The 19,500-nt window shown below is 38.8% G+C and overlaps 2 protein-coding genes across 4 annotated transcripts in view; both read left to right on the top strand.

Moving 5' to 3' along the window:
* Positions 1 to 1,249: 1,249 nt before the first annotated feature.
* On the top strand, positions 1,250 to 4,435 carry gsdf (gonadal somatic cell derived factor). The gene is made up of 5 exons (XM_005917338.2): positions 1,250 to 1,491; positions 1,963 to 2,120; positions 2,233 to 2,316; positions 2,406 to 2,536; positions 3,190 to 4,435. The coding sequence occupies exons 1-5, from the start codon at positions 1,382 to 1,384 to the stop codon at positions 3,337 to 3,339; spliced, it is 633 nt and encodes a 210-aa protein (XP_005917400.1). The 5' UTR covers positions 1,250 to 1,381; the 3' UTR covers positions 3,340 to 4,435.
* A 292-nt stretch (positions 4,436 to 4,727) lies between these two features.
* aff1 (AF4/FMR2 family, member 1) overlaps positions 4,728 to 19,500 on the top strand; it is a 23,540-nt gene continuing 8,767 nt past the window's right edge. Inside the window, exons 1-7 of one of the 3 annotated variants that reach the window (XM_005917339.3) lie at positions 4,728 to 5,584; positions 5,795 to 9,522; positions 13,911 to 14,031; positions 14,887 to 15,735; positions 17,616 to 17,657; positions 17,797 to 17,883; positions 18,538 to 18,571. In XM_005917339.3, the coding sequence (XP_005917401.1) occupies positions 9,506 to 9,522; positions 13,911 to 14,031; positions 14,887 to 15,735; positions 17,616 to 17,657; positions 17,797 to 17,883; positions 18,538 to 18,571 (1,150 nt within the window). In that variant the 5' untranslated portion in view covers positions 4,728 to 5,584; positions 5,795 to 9,505. Of the gene's footprint in view, positions 5,585 to 5,794; positions 9,523 to 11,551; positions 13,321 to 13,910; positions 14,032 to 14,886; positions 15,736 to 17,615; positions 17,658 to 17,796; positions 17,884 to 18,537; positions 18,572 to 19,500 lie in introns of those variants that run through there. The other 2 variants (XM_042218730.1, XM_005917340.3) reach the window with 2 other exon arrangements.

Below are 19,500 nucleotides of genomic sequence, written 5' to 3'. Positions count from 1 at the left end.
GGGGTTTCTCACTATTATTGTAGGTTCTTTACCTTACAATATAAAATGCCTTTTGAATGAATTGTGATAAAACTTCATATGGGGGTGCAGACTGGGGCCTGATTAACTATTAATTAAAATCTGACTTACAGCCATCCCGATCGTCAAGGTAAAAAATTTACTAAAGCTTTATAACCTAATATATTGTGTAGAAAGTATTAAAATTTAAAAGATCAGGTCACATTTTAAAAGTTATATTAATGGAATATAGAGCTATTTAAAACTGTTTTCTACTTCAATTTGTTTGTACTGACAACATATAGGAAATGATATATGGATATTCCAAGTATGACGCCACTTTGGACCTCTGATCTCTTCTTCAAGGTCAAAAAATGTCAAACTTTCATAAAATTGTGCTTAAAATTGTGCTGCCTTTGTTTTGTTTTTTTGCAACATTCAGGATATGACATCACATTATAGTTTGCATCTAAATATCATGATGCCTGATCTCAAATTTTACTTTTTTAATTTTACTTACTTTCTTTCAAGTTGACTGCAAAGTGCATTAAGACTTTAATGAAAGTATTGTACAGAGAAAGATAAATGACTGCCTAGTTAGTTAGAGATATAGTAGTTTTTATATAATAAGCTCAAGTTATTCTTTTCCAGTTTTTTAAAAATCAGTGCCTATTATTCATTACCTATTGTGATATAATGTTTGTATAATCAAATGAAACATCTGTCACGCAACCCTTACAGGAGTTTCAGTGCACTGCAAACTGCTTAAAGTATGTTTTAACAAACAAAGAAAACTAAGTAATTATATAAATGCAATACTGCCCTAAGAGTGAGCTGCCTTGGTGAAGGACAGTCTCAGAGTGCTTCTTGTTAAATTAGGTATTTCACTGATAAGGTCATTTAGTCAGGATGTGTAATGGACTGCATTACATCGAGACGTGTTCATAATTTTCCTTCACCTATGGAAATAGCAAAAATACTTAAGTAATAATAATAGAAACACCAACTTTAAATATAAATTCAAACTTTTTGTCAAAGTGTTGTGCCCAGGCAGGCATACTATAACATGAGTACGTGTTTTTTACAACATATGTGTACCTCTTTTTCCTAAGTTTTTTTTTTTGCCTGCATTTGTGACCTCTCTTTCTCCACCCATTAATCTTTGTTCATTTATTCTTTCACACAGAACAGGGGAAAAGTCTACAGTGTTAACTATCTCAAGGCCACGTTGGGGTACAAGCAGATAAAAACCGTGGTTCCCAGACCCTGACAAACAATACCCAGCGCAGCATCCCAGTTTTGTCGCTCCTATCTCCTCCTCCGACCAGACGTTCGAAACCAACCGCAGCCTTTGTCTGCAGCCAGTCTTACGTGTTCATCCACCATGGCCTTTGCATTCATTGTCATGACAATGCTTTTGGGCTCTTCCATGATGATGGCATTTGTCTTGGATCCATCCAGGAAAGAACCTGAAGCTGCTGTCTTAGGTCACAGGTCAGTATCAATACCAAATCAGAACCTCTGCAATAACCACACCACAATTTTGCGTGCCTATGTAGTTTTTGTTAGTACAGCCATCTATTTGTATGATGTTTTAATTATGTTTTGGGAATGTTTCAAGGAAATCTTTCTCTATTGTTCAGAAATCAGAGTGAGCTGTGTGCTGATGCACGTGCGGTGAGGTCACATGGGTTAAATAGTAAATTCAGTGTGTGATTCAGGGTCATGTTGCCCAAATGGTTTTCAGGGAGAGCTGCACAGAGACATAACAGACTGTTCTGTTCAAGCTACAGTAATGAAATCAATCACACTTGTCTCACTTCAGCCAAACATCTGCAAACCACTAGTCCACGAGGGTATTTGAGGGTATCTAGAAACCAACTACTTTTTCTTTTAATGCTGTAAAAACAACAAAGATTACTTTCTTTTATTTTTTTCCAACACAACATTGTACGTGATGTTCAGGTGCCAAGGTGAGTCATGGCAGTCCATCAAAAAGAACCTCCTTGGGGTTCTGAACTTGCAGACTGAGCCGCAGCTACCTGCCGGTGCACTGGACAGTGTCAGAGAGCAGTGGAACCGAACCTTCAGCATCATTTCTCACACAGCCAAGCATACTGCAAGTATGTGAAATCAAAAGATACACAGAAAAATGTACCACCCTCAACCTAGCGCTTAGTGGCAGTCAACTCTAAAGTCTTACAGTGCCTCTGTATCTCCTTCCACCCCCCGCAGTCCCAGGCTACTCTGCATCAGCTGATAATCAAAACAGTGCGAGCCTGAACTGTTGCTCCATTGCCTCAGAGATCTTTATGAAAGGTGTGTAACAACACATTGTTATTTATGTGTAACAATAATACTGGTATGCAGCATTTTTCAGTACAGTAATCAAGTGTTTAATTTCCCAGATCTGGGCTGGGACAGCTGGGTGATCCAGCCCTTGAGTCTTACCTATGTTCAATGCGCAACCTGCAACTCTGCCATGACCACTGTGCAATGTCCATCACACCAAGTAAATATCCAGGATGCCAACACACAGGTATAGTTAACAAAGACATTATTACAAGAGAATAATTCACTGATTTATATGTTTTTGACTCACATTTACATCTATAGATATTTATATGTTGTGCTTTAGTCCCCCAAAAAACAAAACCTGGCATAGGAAATTCTCAGAGGTGTGTGGGAACAGCACGATGCTTAGATTTATGATGTACTTTGTTATTTTCTACTATGCTGCCTAAGAACAGCACGTATCTTACCTTGGTGTGCTCTGGAGGCGAAACAGCTGCATGTAGATAAGCACGTGTACTTCTTCTTCCTGCCAACATAAATGAACTTGACCAAAAACAAGCCAAGGCATTCCACAAAGTTCATCGACCAGAAAAAGCGTGACAGCAGGAGAGTATTGTGGAAACAGAACAGTAAATAAAAATCAAAACTAGAAGCTGAAGTGTTTGTTATTTTGTTTAAATCATTTCTATTTAAACAAAATAAAAATGTAAATCATTTCTTGACACCTTGCTTTATTTGGTGTGGAGCAGAGCAAGTCCTGCACACTCTAAATGTTTATGGGGGTTTTTTTTCACTGAAATATGACAACAATACAATTTTTAAAATGCTTAAGCGTCAGCTCTATAATCATGAAAATATGCACCGTGTCTGATTCCTGCTCTCTTTATCTTTTCCCAGGACCAGGTGCCATGCTGTCAGCCCATCTCCCATGAAGTGGTGCCCATTGTCTATATGGATGAATCCAGCACCATTGTCATTTCCTCCATGCAGCTGACCCGCAGCTGTGGCTGTGGGCTGGGCAACTCTGAGGATCCTGGCAAGGAGTAGGCTGTCTCGAGTGTGTGGTATGAACCGCTTGGCTTTTATACACACATCAAAAGAACAAAAAATCATATCCACAATTCTGTTCTCATACAAATGCTGCTTTTGTAGGTCGTCTTTCCCTTTTAAAATAGAAAGTGCATTCAGCACTGGCTCCAGAAACCAAAGCAAGTCTGGGCTTTCCATTCCTGCAGCTGCACTGTAATAAAACAGGAGTTTTGGAAAGCTGGACAATTATTGTTCAACTGATTTAACAGTAATTACACAATCTTTATGTCTTTGTCTGTAAGCGTTGAACCAAAGAAAGCTCCAGCCAACACATGTATGGTAAATCCTCACAGTCTGTCTTTAAATAAATCTCATGTGGACAGGCTACTATTAATAGCTGTTAACTATTACTGAGGAGAAATGTTCCCTGAAGAAATGTAAGACTTGAGCCAGACCCTCTCACAAGAGGATCAGGCTCTACTCTTAAAGCAGATCGTCTCTGATATGTAATCTTCACAGATTATGTTTCATGCTCACAAGATAAATTTAGCAATCTATTAATTTCTCTGGGACATGGGCATGACTTTCCATTGGTTATACTCTATATTTTCATGTTTCAACTGAGGAAAAAGAAAAACAATGTTGGCCCGCAAACCCAAAAACTGCAACTTTAAAAGTTCATAATTAAACTATTTACTGGTGATATGACTGACATGCTTTAACAGAGGAGAAAAAACAAGCTTCTGTTCACATTTAATTTTCATTCTGATTTGTCATATGTATATAAATTCTGCCAGTTGCAACAGTTAGATATTCAAAATTCAGATTCTTATTTTTGAGATTAGCTGCTTCAGTTTTATGTTTTTGTGGAGTAATTTACATTACATTATCTGACTGCTTTTATATACATTTACACGGAAGAATTCTTGTTTTTTTGTTTGTTTGTTTTCAAATGCATGCTTTTTTAATTAAGACTGGTGACAGCTCTTGGTTGTAATTTTATTTTGTTGTATACTCTGGCTTATTTTACAAAATTACCACCATGTTTTAAGTAATGCTTCACAAGTGTACTACTGCTTACAGTGCTATACAATAAAGCAATTTAGCATATTTAGATAAACCTTTTTTTTTTTTACTGTGCTCAAGACATTGTTTTCCCATCTTAAATCACTTGTACCATTCAATAAATTCTTGCTTATTCCAATAAAAGATTATAAATGATTTAAATCAGCTAATTTTTTTAATACTTCTCAGTTGCTATTGTGTAAGTATAATTCACAAATTAAACAAAATGCTTCACAATAAAACACAAGAAATAGAAGTATAAGAGATCACAACAATGCATTGTAACAGTCACAATTATGTGGTGTCTCTTTAAGACCACCTAAGTTAATGTTTAGTGATGTCACAAGTATGCGCCACTGCCCCCTGTAGAGTGTGTGAGAAGCGTGCTGGCACATGAACACATGGACTCAGATGGACCTCATATCTTTACCTCCTTAACTCAAAGTAACGTTACGAGTTGTATGAACACTGCTTGCTTCATGATAAGACAGCAGCTGTTCAACAAGGCCTTGTAAGGTTAGTGAAGAGTGTGTTTATTAAAGGACAAGCACTGTGGAATTCCCAGTACCAGTGTTGTCGTGGGCTGAGTGGTCCTCTCAACCACTGAATACAACCCACGTTACAGTATTCTTTATGTTATTCTCTGAACTGACATTTTTAAATAAAACTTTCCTTATACCAGCCCCTCGTGGCTTACTGCCAGCCACAGACTTGCTGTTAATTCAAGTGGGAGGGAAAAAGTAGATGATGAGGAAAAGTTGGCACAGTACTGTATAAAACTAGGTGTTGGTGTGAGGGAGAGCAACATGTTGCGTACTTCTGAGGAGCCTCTAATGTTTTTTTAGCTGCTGTACATGTAATCCTTTCCTGGCTGCAGTGAAATCCTTACATATAGTTCTAAGTTTAAAGTCTGTGAAGTTTCAGGTCTAGCTTAACATTGGCAGCTGCCTCGGTTTTTGATTAATGCTGGACAGAATGCCAGGACATATCGGCATATGGTTGTCTTTTGGCATACTGTGGCCACTTCTGCTGGCTGTCGGCGCAATTGAATGTTCAGAAAAAGAAACACTGATCAACCCGCTTCCCAGGAGGGTGATACAACCAAGTGACTGTTTAATGGAGTGTACTGGGATGACATACATCAAAAAATTGCAGCTTCAGGACAATCATAATATTCGGCTGTCAGACTCAACTGAAGGTAAGGAGACACAACATGACACCATCAACTCTGGGTTGGAGGCGTGCGGGGTGTTTGTTGCAAATTCAAATCTCAGGCTGTGTTCTGAAAATAATTCCTGAGAGACATCATCGCTAATTAAAGGGGTTCTGCTGCATCTATCTCCACCTGACTGACCTGTTTTATATTGCGCATGTGTATAGGCCTTCACAAACTAGTTTACTTTCCTAGGAGACCTCGGGGAATACTGTTGGCCTACTGACCTCAAGTGCAACATTGGTGAGAGCTTTTTGCATGCCTACGCGGTATTGCCTGTGGATATATCTGCTGTGGGACATGAGCAACTGGAGGTCAAAGCCACTGCTCCAGCTGCCACTACACTACACGCACATAACAGCCCTACAACAATCGCAGAGAGCTGCGGCCTTCGTTACGACGTCACACAGCATTTCAGCACACAGAACGCTGGGACATCGCTCTGCATCCAGGTTTCTACCCAGGAAGATGCTCTGGGGGACACAGTTCTTAAATGTCCTCCATATCTGGTCACCTTCTGGCAAAGAAGTCCAAATCAGCGCCAACAACAAAGTGCTGGATAAAATATCAGAGGTAGAGGTATCCAGATCTTTTAAGTAAAACCACCAATTAGGATATTAAATAATATGAAAGATCCTGCATTTTTAAACATTTTAATGGAAGTATTAGATGCAAATGTACAGAATGAATAAAAAAAAAGAACAGCCCCTTTGTCAGAAAGGAGATGGAGCTCTCTCTATAACTTATGGTGATTTTCTTTAAAAATTGGCATCGTTTGCTTTTCATTAATTTAAAGCTGCCACATACCCACAGGGGTTAGTATAAAATTGTCACACAGCTTGTTTTTTTTTATCTAGCTAATTTGATCATACCTGGAAGCTGGAAGTGTTACATTCTTATTGCTTATATAAACGGTTTAGACATTTTACTTTATTTGTTCTTTTCATACTTTGTATGTTAAAAGCTTACTTTCTAAGGTATCTAGTAAGTAAACCTTTCAGACTCATAGAATAGAATAAAATGTTCACTATTTCCTTGTGAGCTGTTTTGAAGCAACAAGTAACAAGTGTGTTTGGAAGTGGTTGTAATTTATACTTAAGTCGCCAACAGCAATAAGGAAAATCTTTTGTGGGTCTCCAAGGTCCAATAATAAAATAGGGTATCAGAGATGCTAGTAATGGATGGTTATGCTTGGATTGTAATTCAGGGGTAAGGCTGGGGCAGAAAAGATTAATAACTGTAATTTCTCTATATTCTTAAGCAAGTTTAGATTTATTCTCTAGTGCTCTCGTGTGCTTTTAAATCCCTTACCTGAGTGAACAGAAAATGAGAGTGAGGTCCACAAGTTCACTAAACTTGGAAAGCCATGTGAGTGATAGTAACGATATTATTTACTATTCTGACAAAATGCATTTAATGCACTTGCTATGATCAGTGAAGCTGTATACTACATTCTTTCAGAAATATGTGTTAAGATGATGATCAAGCATATGAGCATGATGACGTGGGTATTATGAACATTATATGGCACTTGTATTATCCACAATAATATTCTTTTGATATATTTTTGGTTTATGTGACTTCAGTTGTAAGGGTGTTTCGTGGCACTTTGGCTAAAAGGAGCAGATGGGGAATGATTGTAGATGTGTCAAGCACTCTGAAACTTTCAGGGCAAACTTGTTGCTCTGCTGACTTACTGAAAGGCAAAAAGCTATGTAAATGTTCTCTCTAAATGAAGAATGCAATGATGTTAATGTTGTGTTATAAGGGTTGATAGTTTAATATTAAACCATTTCATTTTCCTTTCACTCTCACATCTTTATTGAGTTTAACTATTTAAGAAAGCTATGATAAGATGTGATTGTAAACATATTTTTGCTCTTTTTCCCACTTCCATTTTGTCTGTTTGTTTATTTTATTCAGTTGTTATGCATAAAATCCTCACAAACAAATATCTTATTGCATTTCATTACTACACAAGGACATAATATACTGCCACCTCCTGGGTATGATGTAAACTAATGGAAGTACTGGAATTAAGTCCCGTTTACTGTCCATCCACTGGATGGCAGACTTCTTACAGGGTAGTACTGCACCAGACTTACAATCAGTATAAATAAATAATTTACTGCCATAAAAAAACTACAAGTAGGGTGAAACACCAGTTTCTCTGTGAAATGTTGAGCATTATTCCTGTCTTTTAACAAACACCATATTTCACATATTCCACCAAAATGTGGACAAGAAAATCCACAAAGGTGCTTCAAGTAGGCTCATGTTCCATTGCAGTTTTTGTGATCTGTCTCATAATAATGATCAGTTGTTTAAAATAATTAGTGGAATTATTCCTAATGATCAAAATATATACTAAAAGATCCATTCCAACTGCATGTTTAAATGATAAGCCTAGTATAAAAGAAAATCTGTTTGAATTGACTAATCAATCACAGCGTTAGTTTGGTCATGACAAAAAGTCATCCTAAGCAAACCTTGGCAAATCTCAGTGCCAGAATACATCAGCTGATGGCTGAGCTGATACTCTTTAATACACAAAATTGGAAAATTTCATGTAGTCTGTCTACATTTACTGAACATCTGCAAGTGGTTTTGCAAACCACCCCATCCCAGCTCTCTTCTCTGCATGACATAATCAATGCCATATCTGTTGTTATTGATGTACTGTTTTGTATGGATTGAAGGGGTTTGGGTGGGCAGTGGGGGAAAACCTTTTTTCTGTTACAGTGTAGACACACTATTAAGCCTGAGCACTATTAAGGCTTAAATGAAGGAGGGTTTTTGTTGGTGTGCTCTGCTGGCAGGCGACCAGGGGCAGCATAACATAACTCTCCTATTGGGCCTCCAGACAGACCTTTCTCCGAAATGTCATGAAAGGTGTGACAAAGGTGAAGAGTGAGTCAGGACATTCTGCCTGTCTTAATCACCACCAACAAACAAATCACAAGAAAGTGTGAAAAGAAAAGAAAAAAGGTATCTTGTGTGTTTAAAAGCCAGTCATACTTGCCTTTAAGCTGTCTGCTTTCTTACGGAGTCATTTTTTAAGTTCAATGGATACATATTGCCAAGAACAATTTATTCATGTGTCCCCTCAAATGATCTTATTTATGAATGGATATTAGTCAAATATATCAAACAGGACCACACAGGACAAAGGGGATGATTTCCCTAAATCAGATTTTTTAAATCTCTCTTTTTACATATAATCATGAGATCAAATGATTATTTGCTGTAGGGTTTTCAATACTAAAATTATGGCAAGAGCTCACTGTAAATAATAAATATTATAAAATAAAGCATTGTTTTTGTTTATGTACATTTTACATGTTTTGTTATATCATATTATAATAAAATTACTTACTTATTCTCTATCTTTCCTTGTTTTACGTAATAATTCTATTCATTCTATTCTTCAGGTGCCGACAACCAAGTTAAATCACGATGGAGCACGTAACATGTAAATATAAACACAGGTGGCTGTACCATGTGTCTCAGGCAGGGGTAATTGTGAAAAGTTTGCGCAAACCCCTCTAAAGCAGAAAAAACGATTAATAATGTTGCCCCTATTGGACTCTTTCGACACATTTATTTTCGATATATACTTAGAAAAGCAAATCGACAGCTTTAGCAATCTTTTTTAACAAATTTGAGTGTATAAAACTGAGGTTGGTCCCCGGATGGCTAAGAAGAGTAGAACAATCCACTAGGCAGACAGAGTGGAGAGCCCAAACACGTAGTGGCAGCAGACAACTATCAAACAACGTCGTCCTGACAGTTTTTAAACTAACAACCCACCTTCACCGGTAAACAATGTGACCAAGTGAGAAGAAGACCTCGGCGAGGACTGTGAGAGACGCATGACAACCAACTTTGGTTGTTGTGAGACGCACCATGACATCTCAGCCGAGGTAGGCAGACACAGCCGACGCTAGCAGCTACTAGCTGAACGCTAGCTTCCCAGTCCGACCCGTCGGAGTAAGTTAATTAGTTGGATAAGGTCAGCCTGCTTGGTGGCAGCGCTCCGAAGGGTTTATCTGAGGCCAGGTTTAGCTTGAAACTTTGTTGAAATGTTAGAGTTAATTGTTATTTTGTTTACAGGTTAAACTAAAAGCCGTGCAGGGTTTTAGCTCTGTAAGCATTTCGAGGAAGAGGTGGAATCAGCTGGAAACTGCAGGGTCGTGTGAGTTTTAGCAGCTGGGTTAACGGGGCTTGTGTGTTTATAGCAGCTGTTTTGTGTTTTCAGACTGCACATTTTACGTTCATGTTTGGAGAAAACGTACCGCTTAATAACTCACGGATTATCAAACCTCAGCCGTCGTTTCTTAAAAACTTGGATTTAGTTGGAAAACAGCTGGAGTCGGAAGTGTGTGGGCGTCCAAAGCTCTTAAAAAACGCCGTGTGTGTGTGTGTGTGTGTGTGTGTGTGTGTGTGAGTGTGACTATATCTGAATATATCTGCCGCGACCAGTTGTGGGTGAGGGGAGGGAGACGAGATAAAAAACACACTATTAAGAAAGAGCTTAATAATAACTGATGATGGAGTGCACAATGCAGTGAGAGAATGAAAAGGGGTGAGTCTAGAAGAAATGCTCAGTGAATCATGGTAAGCCCCCAGCAGCCTAGGCCTATTGCAGCAAATCTAAGGGAGGGTTCAGGGTCACCCGATTTGCTCAAACTATAAACTTTATCAAAAGGTTAAGTTTTAAACCTAATCTTAAAAGTATTGAGAGACAGGGAGTCTGTCTCCCAAACCCAAACACAGAGCTGGTTCCACGGAAGAGGGTCCTGAAAGCTGAAGGATCTGCATCCTATTTTACTTTTAAATATCCTGGGAACTACAAGCAAGTAGTCTATGAAAATGTTTGCTATGCCTTCTAAGGATACTGCCCTAGTGAAGCTTTTATAATGTAAGAAAGCACTGGTCCCAGCACAGAACCCTGTGTAACACCTTTTTATATGATTCATTTATATGAACAAACTGTTTGATAGATTTGCTTCGAACCACTGCAGCACAGTACCTTTAATACCTGTGTCATGTTCTTATCTGTATAGTAAAATATTGTGGTCTATGGCAGTGAATGCTGCACTGAGGTCTAGCAGGGCAATCATAGAGAGGAGTCCACTGTTGCCACAAGATGATGAAGTGTAAATCCTGACTGCAACTCTTCAAATAAACCATTCCTCTGCAGATGACCATTTAGCTGGGTTTTTTTTTTTCCCTTTCAAGAATTTCTGAAATAAGAGGAACATTGTTGAATAGTCTGTAAATTGGCTGAGACAGCTGGGTTAAGTGAGTATTCAGTATCAGGTTGATGGGTTTTGAAATATATCTGCCCTGCTTGGCAGCTCAAGTTCTCTATATGTCCCGAGTCTCTTTATAGAGGTCATTAATCATTTCAAAAGGGCAAGAGAAAGTTGTTCACTAATGTCGCAACTACTGCCTATTTTGTAGAATAATTGATTTATCTAGAAAATAAAAGCCATGGGTTCATTCTTAAAGACAAAAGTGAAAAGCTAGACTTCTGCAGTGAAGGAATCCTTTGGTTCTGCTGGGGGCACTTCTGTTGGCAACCCCCATGCCAATAGAAGTGATGTGAATGGCTTTTGAATTCCCAAATCTCAAACCACTTATAATACTTTGACGAAGGAATGATTTTAAAATGGGGAGATCTGTCGGTGACATCTTCCAATTACTTGATTTGTCTCACCAAAATTAAAAAGTGAAGATAAAATCAATCTAAGAAATATATAACCATGAGTAGTAATCCTCTTCCCACATTTTTAGACAATACAGTAAGAAATAAGTAATCATTTTTACCCTTTATTTACCCTTTTTTTTTTTTTTATTTTTTTTTTTTTAACCCCTCAGTTGTAAAAGGCTGATAAGGTATTGTTATCACACTGCTGGACGGGAGGGCAGGGGGCGGGGACCCTAAGTTTGTAAATGCAATAGGACCATACAGGAGCTCCAAATTCATACCATAGGTCTATCTACTAAAAATCTCAGGCAAGTTTGAGTCTCGGTGATCTTGACATCTAAACTTGAGGTCAAGATGACTTTTTCTGAGAACCTTGTGAATGCTATAAATCTAGAATTAGGCAAAAGTGCTTCAAAGGCAAAGCAGCGTGGTCAGTCATGGCACTGACTGTCAGCCATTTTCAACAAAGTTTCAAGATGTAATTTTACCTCATACTACCTTTGGAAACTTGAGTATCTTTGCCATAGAGGTGGTTCTGCATTCTCTTAAATTTGAGACAGATTAGAAGTATGTGTAACATTTGACAGGATAACTTGATAAAACTGAGTCGCTTTCTAGGTTGGATTGTTGTCTTTCTATATTTATCTGATTTGAGCCCTCAGATTTTGTGACCGCTGTCTCAAATTGCTTTGAATTTGTGTTACCACTGACACTGCAAGATCTTTCATCGAACTGTGTGCATGCATGTGTGCGCGCGTGTGTGTACTGTAGGTGGAATTTGCGTCCTTTTGCCGTTTCAGTATCGGTACTGCTTTCTTGTGGGTAATTATGCAAGGTTGTTATTTTGCTGTTTTGTCCTGCAGTCACCTAGTTTGTGGTATTTTTGTCTTCTGTGACTGGCATTTGTATGCTAGAGCTTTCTCATTCTTCTGTCTCCCAAATTCAAAGGAGTCAGCCAGACTCAAAGTAGTTGACATGATCCCACAGAGGGTTATCTGTATTTTATTTATTTATTTTTTTCTTTGACCCCCTCCACCCCCCTTGCTGTCAGTATGCTAAAGGACACCTCAAGTTCAGTCACTGCTAAACAGCCCTGGTCCCTCACATCTCTTATTTTCTGCCAGCTGGCTCCTTAGTTAGGTCTTTGTTGTTGTGGCCTTCGGCATCATTCAGCTGCCTGAGTGTCTACTCCCACAGTCTGACAGACTCCAAAACCCCTGCCTTGGACTGAAGACACTGGACATATAAACCTGGACACCGCAGTGTGGAGGGTGGACAGTGGTGCTGTCCTTGCTCCTGTCGCCTCATAACGAGGAGGTTTAGGGTTCAAACCTGCTTGCTGGCTGCAGTCTTTCTGTGTGGAGTCTGCATTCCCCCACCATGTTAGTTGAACTTGTGATTCTAAATCAGCTATAGGCTTGGAATATGCCAATTTATCTCTTCTGTGTTAGCACTGTGACCTGTCTCAGGTGTAACCCACCTGTCACCTTTTGACTGATGGAATATTCTAACTACATTCTCAAATCTAAGATGGATTAGCAGAAAAAGTGTATAAAAAGACAATTAATAGAATCTTTTTAATGGTAATTTTTATTGTAGATGTGCTATCAATAAAAATTAAATTCAAGTCTGTGGAAAACAGGCTCTGTTGTCTTTGATTATTCTGTATTTAACATTTCTGTATGCCTTTTACTTTCTATAAGATACTTGGGTTGTTTCACTTGTGCATCATTGTTATCACCATATACAATCTTCAGAACAAAAGCTTTCATGACTGTTTTGAAAGACTAGCCTGTAATTTTAATATAATCAGCTGTATTGTTTACCCCTTACTGTTTCTGAGGAAGAGCATGTTACTGGTTTGAGCTTTCAGAGGTGTTTGGCCTTATGCATTTGGCTTAGTCCCAAATTTTTGCTGCTCCACTTGTTGCCATGGAGGCATTCCACTGGGGCCGCTCTCAGCGAGGACGATAACACTGTTTTGGGAAGAAAACAGAAATTTCAAAAGGTACATTAAATGCTTAGTTTGCGTGAGTATATCCAAAGTATGTAGCATGGTATCGATTTTCCTCGGAAATGCTTCCATTACACTGTTTTTCTACAGTATAATTTATTATTGTAAACAAGCTTTCTGCCAGTGACAGAATATCCGGACTATTAGTTATAATCATCTATTTTATGTCTGAAGAGCTGCATGTTATCTTTGGGGACTAGAAAGAACAGATGTGAATGTTTTTGGTGAATCCTCAGGGCACCTGTGAGTCCAATTACAAATGTCTGTTGATATGACGGGTGGCACCTTCTCCCATTAGACCTTGTTGCTCTGCCTCTGGGGTAAATAAGAGTATGATATGATGCCCTAAAATTGCAGTCACTAAATTTTAGGATCTCTTAAGCCAAACCCAGTTTCAGCAATAATGTCAGAAAACAAATAAGGGCTGCATTACAGTCTTAAACCATTTAGTTAACCATGTCTCCATAGTTTGATGGTAAGCTTTCCATTTTATTGTCAATCTCTGTGTCTGGCTATTTTGTTAAGCTGGTATACTTGTAAAAGCAGTTCAGTTAACATCTGTCTTTCTTTGTAATCCTCTGCAGTGCACACGATGGAGAGAGGCACCTCCTTCGCCTCCGAGCATGGCAACAGAGGGTCCAAGAAGCCAGCCAAACCCAAGAACCTAAGCCTGAGAATGTACCCCTTTTTGGGGAGCCATACAAGGTAAAGCATGCACCTGTAAGTTTTAATTCTTGTGGTTATGTATAGCAAGGTTTTCTTCTTTTTTTTTTTTCTTTTTTTTTTTATGTTAATGACTGCAACAGAGTGACATTGTGACAGTATGTGCAGAACAGGTTTAGGCAGTTTTTACATCGTGAATACAATATCTGGTGTACTTGATACGCATTTAAAGAGTCCTGCCAGATATTCCTTCTTTAGTCTTTGCATCCCAGTCTTTACCACTTTCATTGCTGTCTTTAAATCTATTCAGTCTCCTGGAAAGTGAACATTACTGATCATGCTAACTCACTATAAAGAGGATTTAAAAGGGTTTTTTCCATTGCCTTATTTTTAATTGATGGCTAATTGTAGCAACTTTTAGAAAACTATTGAATAAGAATAAAGTTTTGTTTTGTTTTTTTGGTTGTTTTTTTTTCCGAATGTGAAAAGAGAAGGACTGTATGTAGCCTGATAAAAGCCGAGGCCTTGTGGTCAGCTTTTTATTTATTTATTTTCATTCAAAATACTCCCTCTCCTGTGTGGCTGAAGACTTTTTTTTTAAATATCTATTTGTTAATTTCCCTTTATTGGTTTGTATGTATTTGGGTGTGAGCACCTATGCAGCTTTTCTTAGTCCATTTTAGAGGATATATCATATGCCAGGACTTTGGTGCCTGAGGGGTTTTGTGTTTGCTAGAACACAAAACTCCTCACTCTCTGTCACTCTCAGCTGTGTGTGGATTATGTTTGTGAACTAGACGCAACCAGACAGACTTTGAGTTTGGGGCAGTTATGTTTGGAAAAATGCTTTATAGGCTGAATATAGGCCTTCTATTAACATGTTGATCCTTTTTGTAGACAAACAAAGGAGATGAACTCTCCAATCGAATCCAGAGGATGCTGGGCAATTATGAAGATGTGGATACTCCCTCACCACTTTCCATTGAGATGATACCCACTCCCGCTTATGCAAACCTCTCACAGTCGGATCAGGGTCAGTTAAACACAGATAAATCAACCAAACCTCCAATTCAGAACCAGGTCCTTTCCATGTCCACACAAAGCCAGAAGGAGCCTTCTAGTAACTCCTTGCACCCCATGAGAGGAGTTACTACCACTTCCCCGACTCACCATGGACATTCATCCACTTTCTCAAAGCCACCTTTAAACCACAGTCAGGGCAGTCAGCTTAACCACTCAGCACATCATCAACAACAACAAAAGAAGAACGAAGTCTTCTCAGACCTCAGGGACCGTGCCAGTCTTTACCACGAAATGTCTGATCAGTCTGACGATGTTAAGCCGCTACCCTTCCTACATTCCAGTGACCATAATCACATGGACACGGACACTAAAGACACTGTTGATGAATATCAAGGGTCCACAGACCATGCCTCTGAGTCTTCCAGCAATGTAGATGTTTCCATATTGAAAATTAAACAATCCCCTAAGGATGTATCACTGCCTGAAGCTAACAAAACTAACGCACTACCCTCCCAGACGTTTCCTCTCCTGTTGTCATCTAAGCAGCCCAGTGTGGTCATGACCCAGAAGCCAACAGCATACGTGCGGCCCATGGATGGGCAGGACCAGTTGGTCACAGAGTCACCTGAGCTAAAGCCTTCACCAGAACCATATGCACCACTGCCAGAGTTGATAGGCAAGTCTGACCTGGGTAAAACAAAGAAAGCGCCACAATTTTTGGAGGTGAGTTAATTGTCTTAGATATTACAGCTTAGCAACTGTGAAATGTGCAGGGTTTTTTTTTTTGAGTAAAATAACAATGACAAAGTACTTTAATTTATTTGAAAAAACATGAATGGAATGCATTTATAGCACTTTATCCAATTTTGCCTCCTATACTCTTGTTACTAACTGCTAGCAGTGGGCTACCATGTTGCTAGCCCAACTGTCAAAACTTTGTTGGGGTTAAGGGTTAACAACACTCTCTCTTCCAGAACAACAATGCCTAAACAAGTTGATGATGGTGCTATGATAAATGCACTTTTCGGGATGCATTATAAATAATAAATAGGTTTGAGTGTATCGAGCCAGGAGAAAGTTAACTTGGCATAGATGCCACACAGCCAGTAAAAGTTAAGCTTTTTTTTTTTTTTGCCTTATCACTTGTACCTGTGTAAAGCAAACAAGATGAAACCTACCAGTTAGCGATAGAAAGAACAAGGTTATTTGTTTTTCACTCTCAATGCCAAGCTAAGATTTCTAGTTCATTCATTCATCATCAAGTGGTAATGTTGCCAGGAAACAAATGTCAAAGTATTAATTTAAAAGAAAAGTCAGAAATGGTAGTAAAAGATAGTCTTACCATTTCAAGGTTGGCTACTGCCACTTAAAGCCATTCATTCTGTCAAGCTTGTGATATTAAGCCCACAACAGTCCAGAACTGGAGGGAATTTGGTTTTGTTAATAATGTGCATTATTACAAATACAGTTGTATTACTGGCAAATTATCTTTTACTATGTCTCCACAATTTGTGGTGATTCTACTTGATTGTTCACTACGTTGAAAACATCTTGTTCATTTTTTTTTGTTTTTTGAGAATTTGGCAGAACTCCAGCTGAACTCTATTCATCTGTTCTCTATCACACGCACAAACATACACCCAACCCTTGCACCTGCACTGCTCCGCACCTCCCCCTTACCCTCCTGCAGCAGCAAATCTGTGTGAATAAGCTGCTGTATTTGCTGCTGGGACAAATCCAGTGCAAGATAGCTTCGCAGTGACTCACTTGGATTTCTTACTAACGCCTCATCTGTATACGGCTATAGATGTCTTATGAACTGTTCTGTTGTTAGAAACACAATGTAATCACTGTTTCATTTTACAATCGGATGAGTTCTACATTATTTATCACAAGAGTATGGAAACTCCTGAAAACGATGCAGCGTCTTGAAAGTTTACTGTGTAAATATTACATAATGTCTTTTGAGCACGTGCTCATGTCTTTCTCAGGTGGACAGTATGATGTTGCAAGCAGTCTGTGTTTTGTGACCTCAGCTAGCTCTGATAAATTCACCCCTAGGCTCAGCAGAACAATAAATGAGCTTTGTCACCAACTTGCATAACTGCTCTGGGGCCCATTCAGTCTGACCTTATCTCAAACACTATCCATTCAGAAGGAAAAACTGGGAGAGACTCCTGAAAACAAACAGAAATGTAGCATGTGGACTTATGTGTTTGTAGTATTTATCTACTGTAGCTGCCTGATATAGAGTATTGACAGTTGTTGCTTATTTTAAATGTTTAATCAGAAACACACACCTCAACCTACTGTTTAGTCAAATGTCATACATACAAAATACGATTCTCCACCCTCTTATGGAGAAGTCTTTCTGTATCTAGCACAGGGATGAAATTCTTTTTTTCTTATTATCTTATAACAATATTAATTACTATTACTTTTGAAAACTATACAATTTTCAGTGCTGATGAGGGACAGCTATTGCATTATCGCTGTCTCTTGGCTATAAATTTTGGAGTTAATGATGTGAGATGTTGATCTTTATTTTGTTTAAAGATCTTTGGGTACTTTCAGAAATGAATAAGTTTTGTTTTTCTCCGTAGACAAAGACAGATGAAGCTCAATGTGTGGAGGACATCTTAAGGGTAAAAATACCTGCTTGCGTTCTTATTTTCAATTCAAAGGCAAAGGATGAAATTAACAAACGTGTTGGGACTCCAGTGAGAGTGTATGCAGCATGCACTACACGTACAATAAATATCCTTTTGTTTTTTCTCTCTATAGGAAATGGCTCATGCTTGGCCACCTCTCCTAAAAACTATATGCACGCCAAGCACAGATGAGCCCCCCAAGTCCCCTTTCCTAGCCAAGGTAAAAAATCTGATTTTATGTTTCACGTGTCTATATAAGTGCAGGGGTCTTGGTTGCCTCATTATTTCCTTCTGTCAAACTTGAAATTATTGAGCAGAGGTCAGTCACTGTAGGAGACAGAATAAATCTTAATTCTTCTAAGGTGCTATAAAGTATTTTGTATCTTATAGTCTTCAATGAAGTCCAGATTGGCCAAGTTATTTTCTTTTAAACTATAGTCGTGCAAAAGCTCCCTCAAATTTTGACAAATTCACATCAAGTACTGTGGTGTGACTGAGTCGCACACTGGCAATAAGTCCATGCAGCTGTGCAGTGGCCTTAGACATTAGGAGATAATTTACACACCACTTTTATGCTTCCCCAAGGATGGATATTTTTGTCTTTCACTAGTGTCAGCCACAGGTCAACTTCTCAGTTACACAAGTCAAGTTAGATTACATCTGTGATTAAATTAGCTTTGCTTTTGTGTTTCTCAGAATAATCTTTTCATGACCGCTAAAATCAGCACAAGAAAGCTTTAAAAGCTGTAACATAGGTCTTGTTGCTAAAGCGTTTATCAGTTGAGCCTAAACGTGGGCATAAATGTGCAGATATAGATCAAGTACAAGTATGACCTTGATTAACAGTAGCATGTTTCTTTATCTGTCTTTACAGGAAGCAAAGCATGCCTCTTCATGTCCAGGACAGAGTGAGTGAAGCGAAGAAGTATTCAGTCATAGATCAAGCAACCTTAGTTAGAAATGCTATATTCTATACCATCTTGAAAAATCGGCAGTGAATGCAAAGCAGGTGCTAGTCTGTTATGTTTGTGGTTGATGGTGGTAGCAGGCGACTCTGTCATGTGATCTATTAAACAGGCTCTGTTCTGTGGCCACAGATCTGAGAAACCACCCACAGTTTTATTTCATCTTATCTAAATGAGAGAAGTAGTGAATGGTGTTTTACTTCTTAGTTTCCACTTGGTATTGTTTTCACTATGATGCCTTTCATTTAAGCAACAGCTCTGACCTATCAAGGCATGGATGGAGGACCTGTGAGGGTCTACTATTGTGTCTGGCACTTGAACATTGGCATCAAGTCCCTTGGGGTCCTGTGGTTTGAGGTTGCTCAGTTAGAGTGAGATCTGGAGAGCTTGATGACTGCATCATTGCCTTGCACCCTTTGTAATGTTCCTAAAGCTGTTTCTGAGCTGTTTTACAGTGTAGTCTGGCATATGGTAATGCAGGAGTAGGCTCCTGCCTGGAGAGTGCCATGCGCATGTACACCCTGCTTTGGGTAGTTTGTAGATGTCAGTGTATAAATGCTTAAATGGTAGGAATCCCAGGACAACAGATCATGATCAGTATCATTTATGTAACATTTCTGGATATCAGTGGATTTTTCCATCAACTTTTTTTACATGAAATGAATTAAGTACAACTCTGGTGCTCTCTCAAAGATGGAAAAATGTTCTATAGGGAAAGTGAGTGGAGGCAGTGTATTAAGTCTTCCTTTAGCTAGACATATTGGTTAAATGTCACCAACTTTCAGGTCCTACTGGCAAAGGCGGATGTGCAGTTACTCAGTAACTCCCAGTGACTCCCAGCTGTTGAAGTACCTGCCATCAAATATGGGGGG

Source organism: Haplochromis burtoni, unplaced genomic scaffold (assembly GCF_018398535.1).
Source record: "Haplochromis burtoni strain Fernald_Lab_line unplaced genomic scaffold, NCSU_Asbu1 Contig_23, whole genome shotgun sequence".
NCBI lineage: Eukaryota > Metazoa > Chordata > Actinopteri > Cichliformes > Cichlidae > Haplochromis > Haplochromis burtoni.
The sequence above is the reverse complement of the archived record's forward strand: the minus strand, read 5'-3'. Positions and strand labels throughout refer to the sequence as shown.

Coding starts and splice junctions, on each gene's coding strand:
- gsdf (XM_005917338.2), top strand. CDS start 1,382: ATGGCCTTTGCATTCATTGTCATGACAATGCTTTTGGGCTCTTCCATG. Junction 2,317..2,405: donor CTCAGAGATCTTTATGAAAG/GTGTGTAACAAC, acceptor TTAATTTCCCAG/ATCTGGGCTGGGACAGCTGG. Junction 2,537..3,189: donor TCCAGGATGCCAACACACAG/GTATAGTTAACA, acceptor ATCTTTTCCCAG/GACCAGGTGCCATGCTGTCA.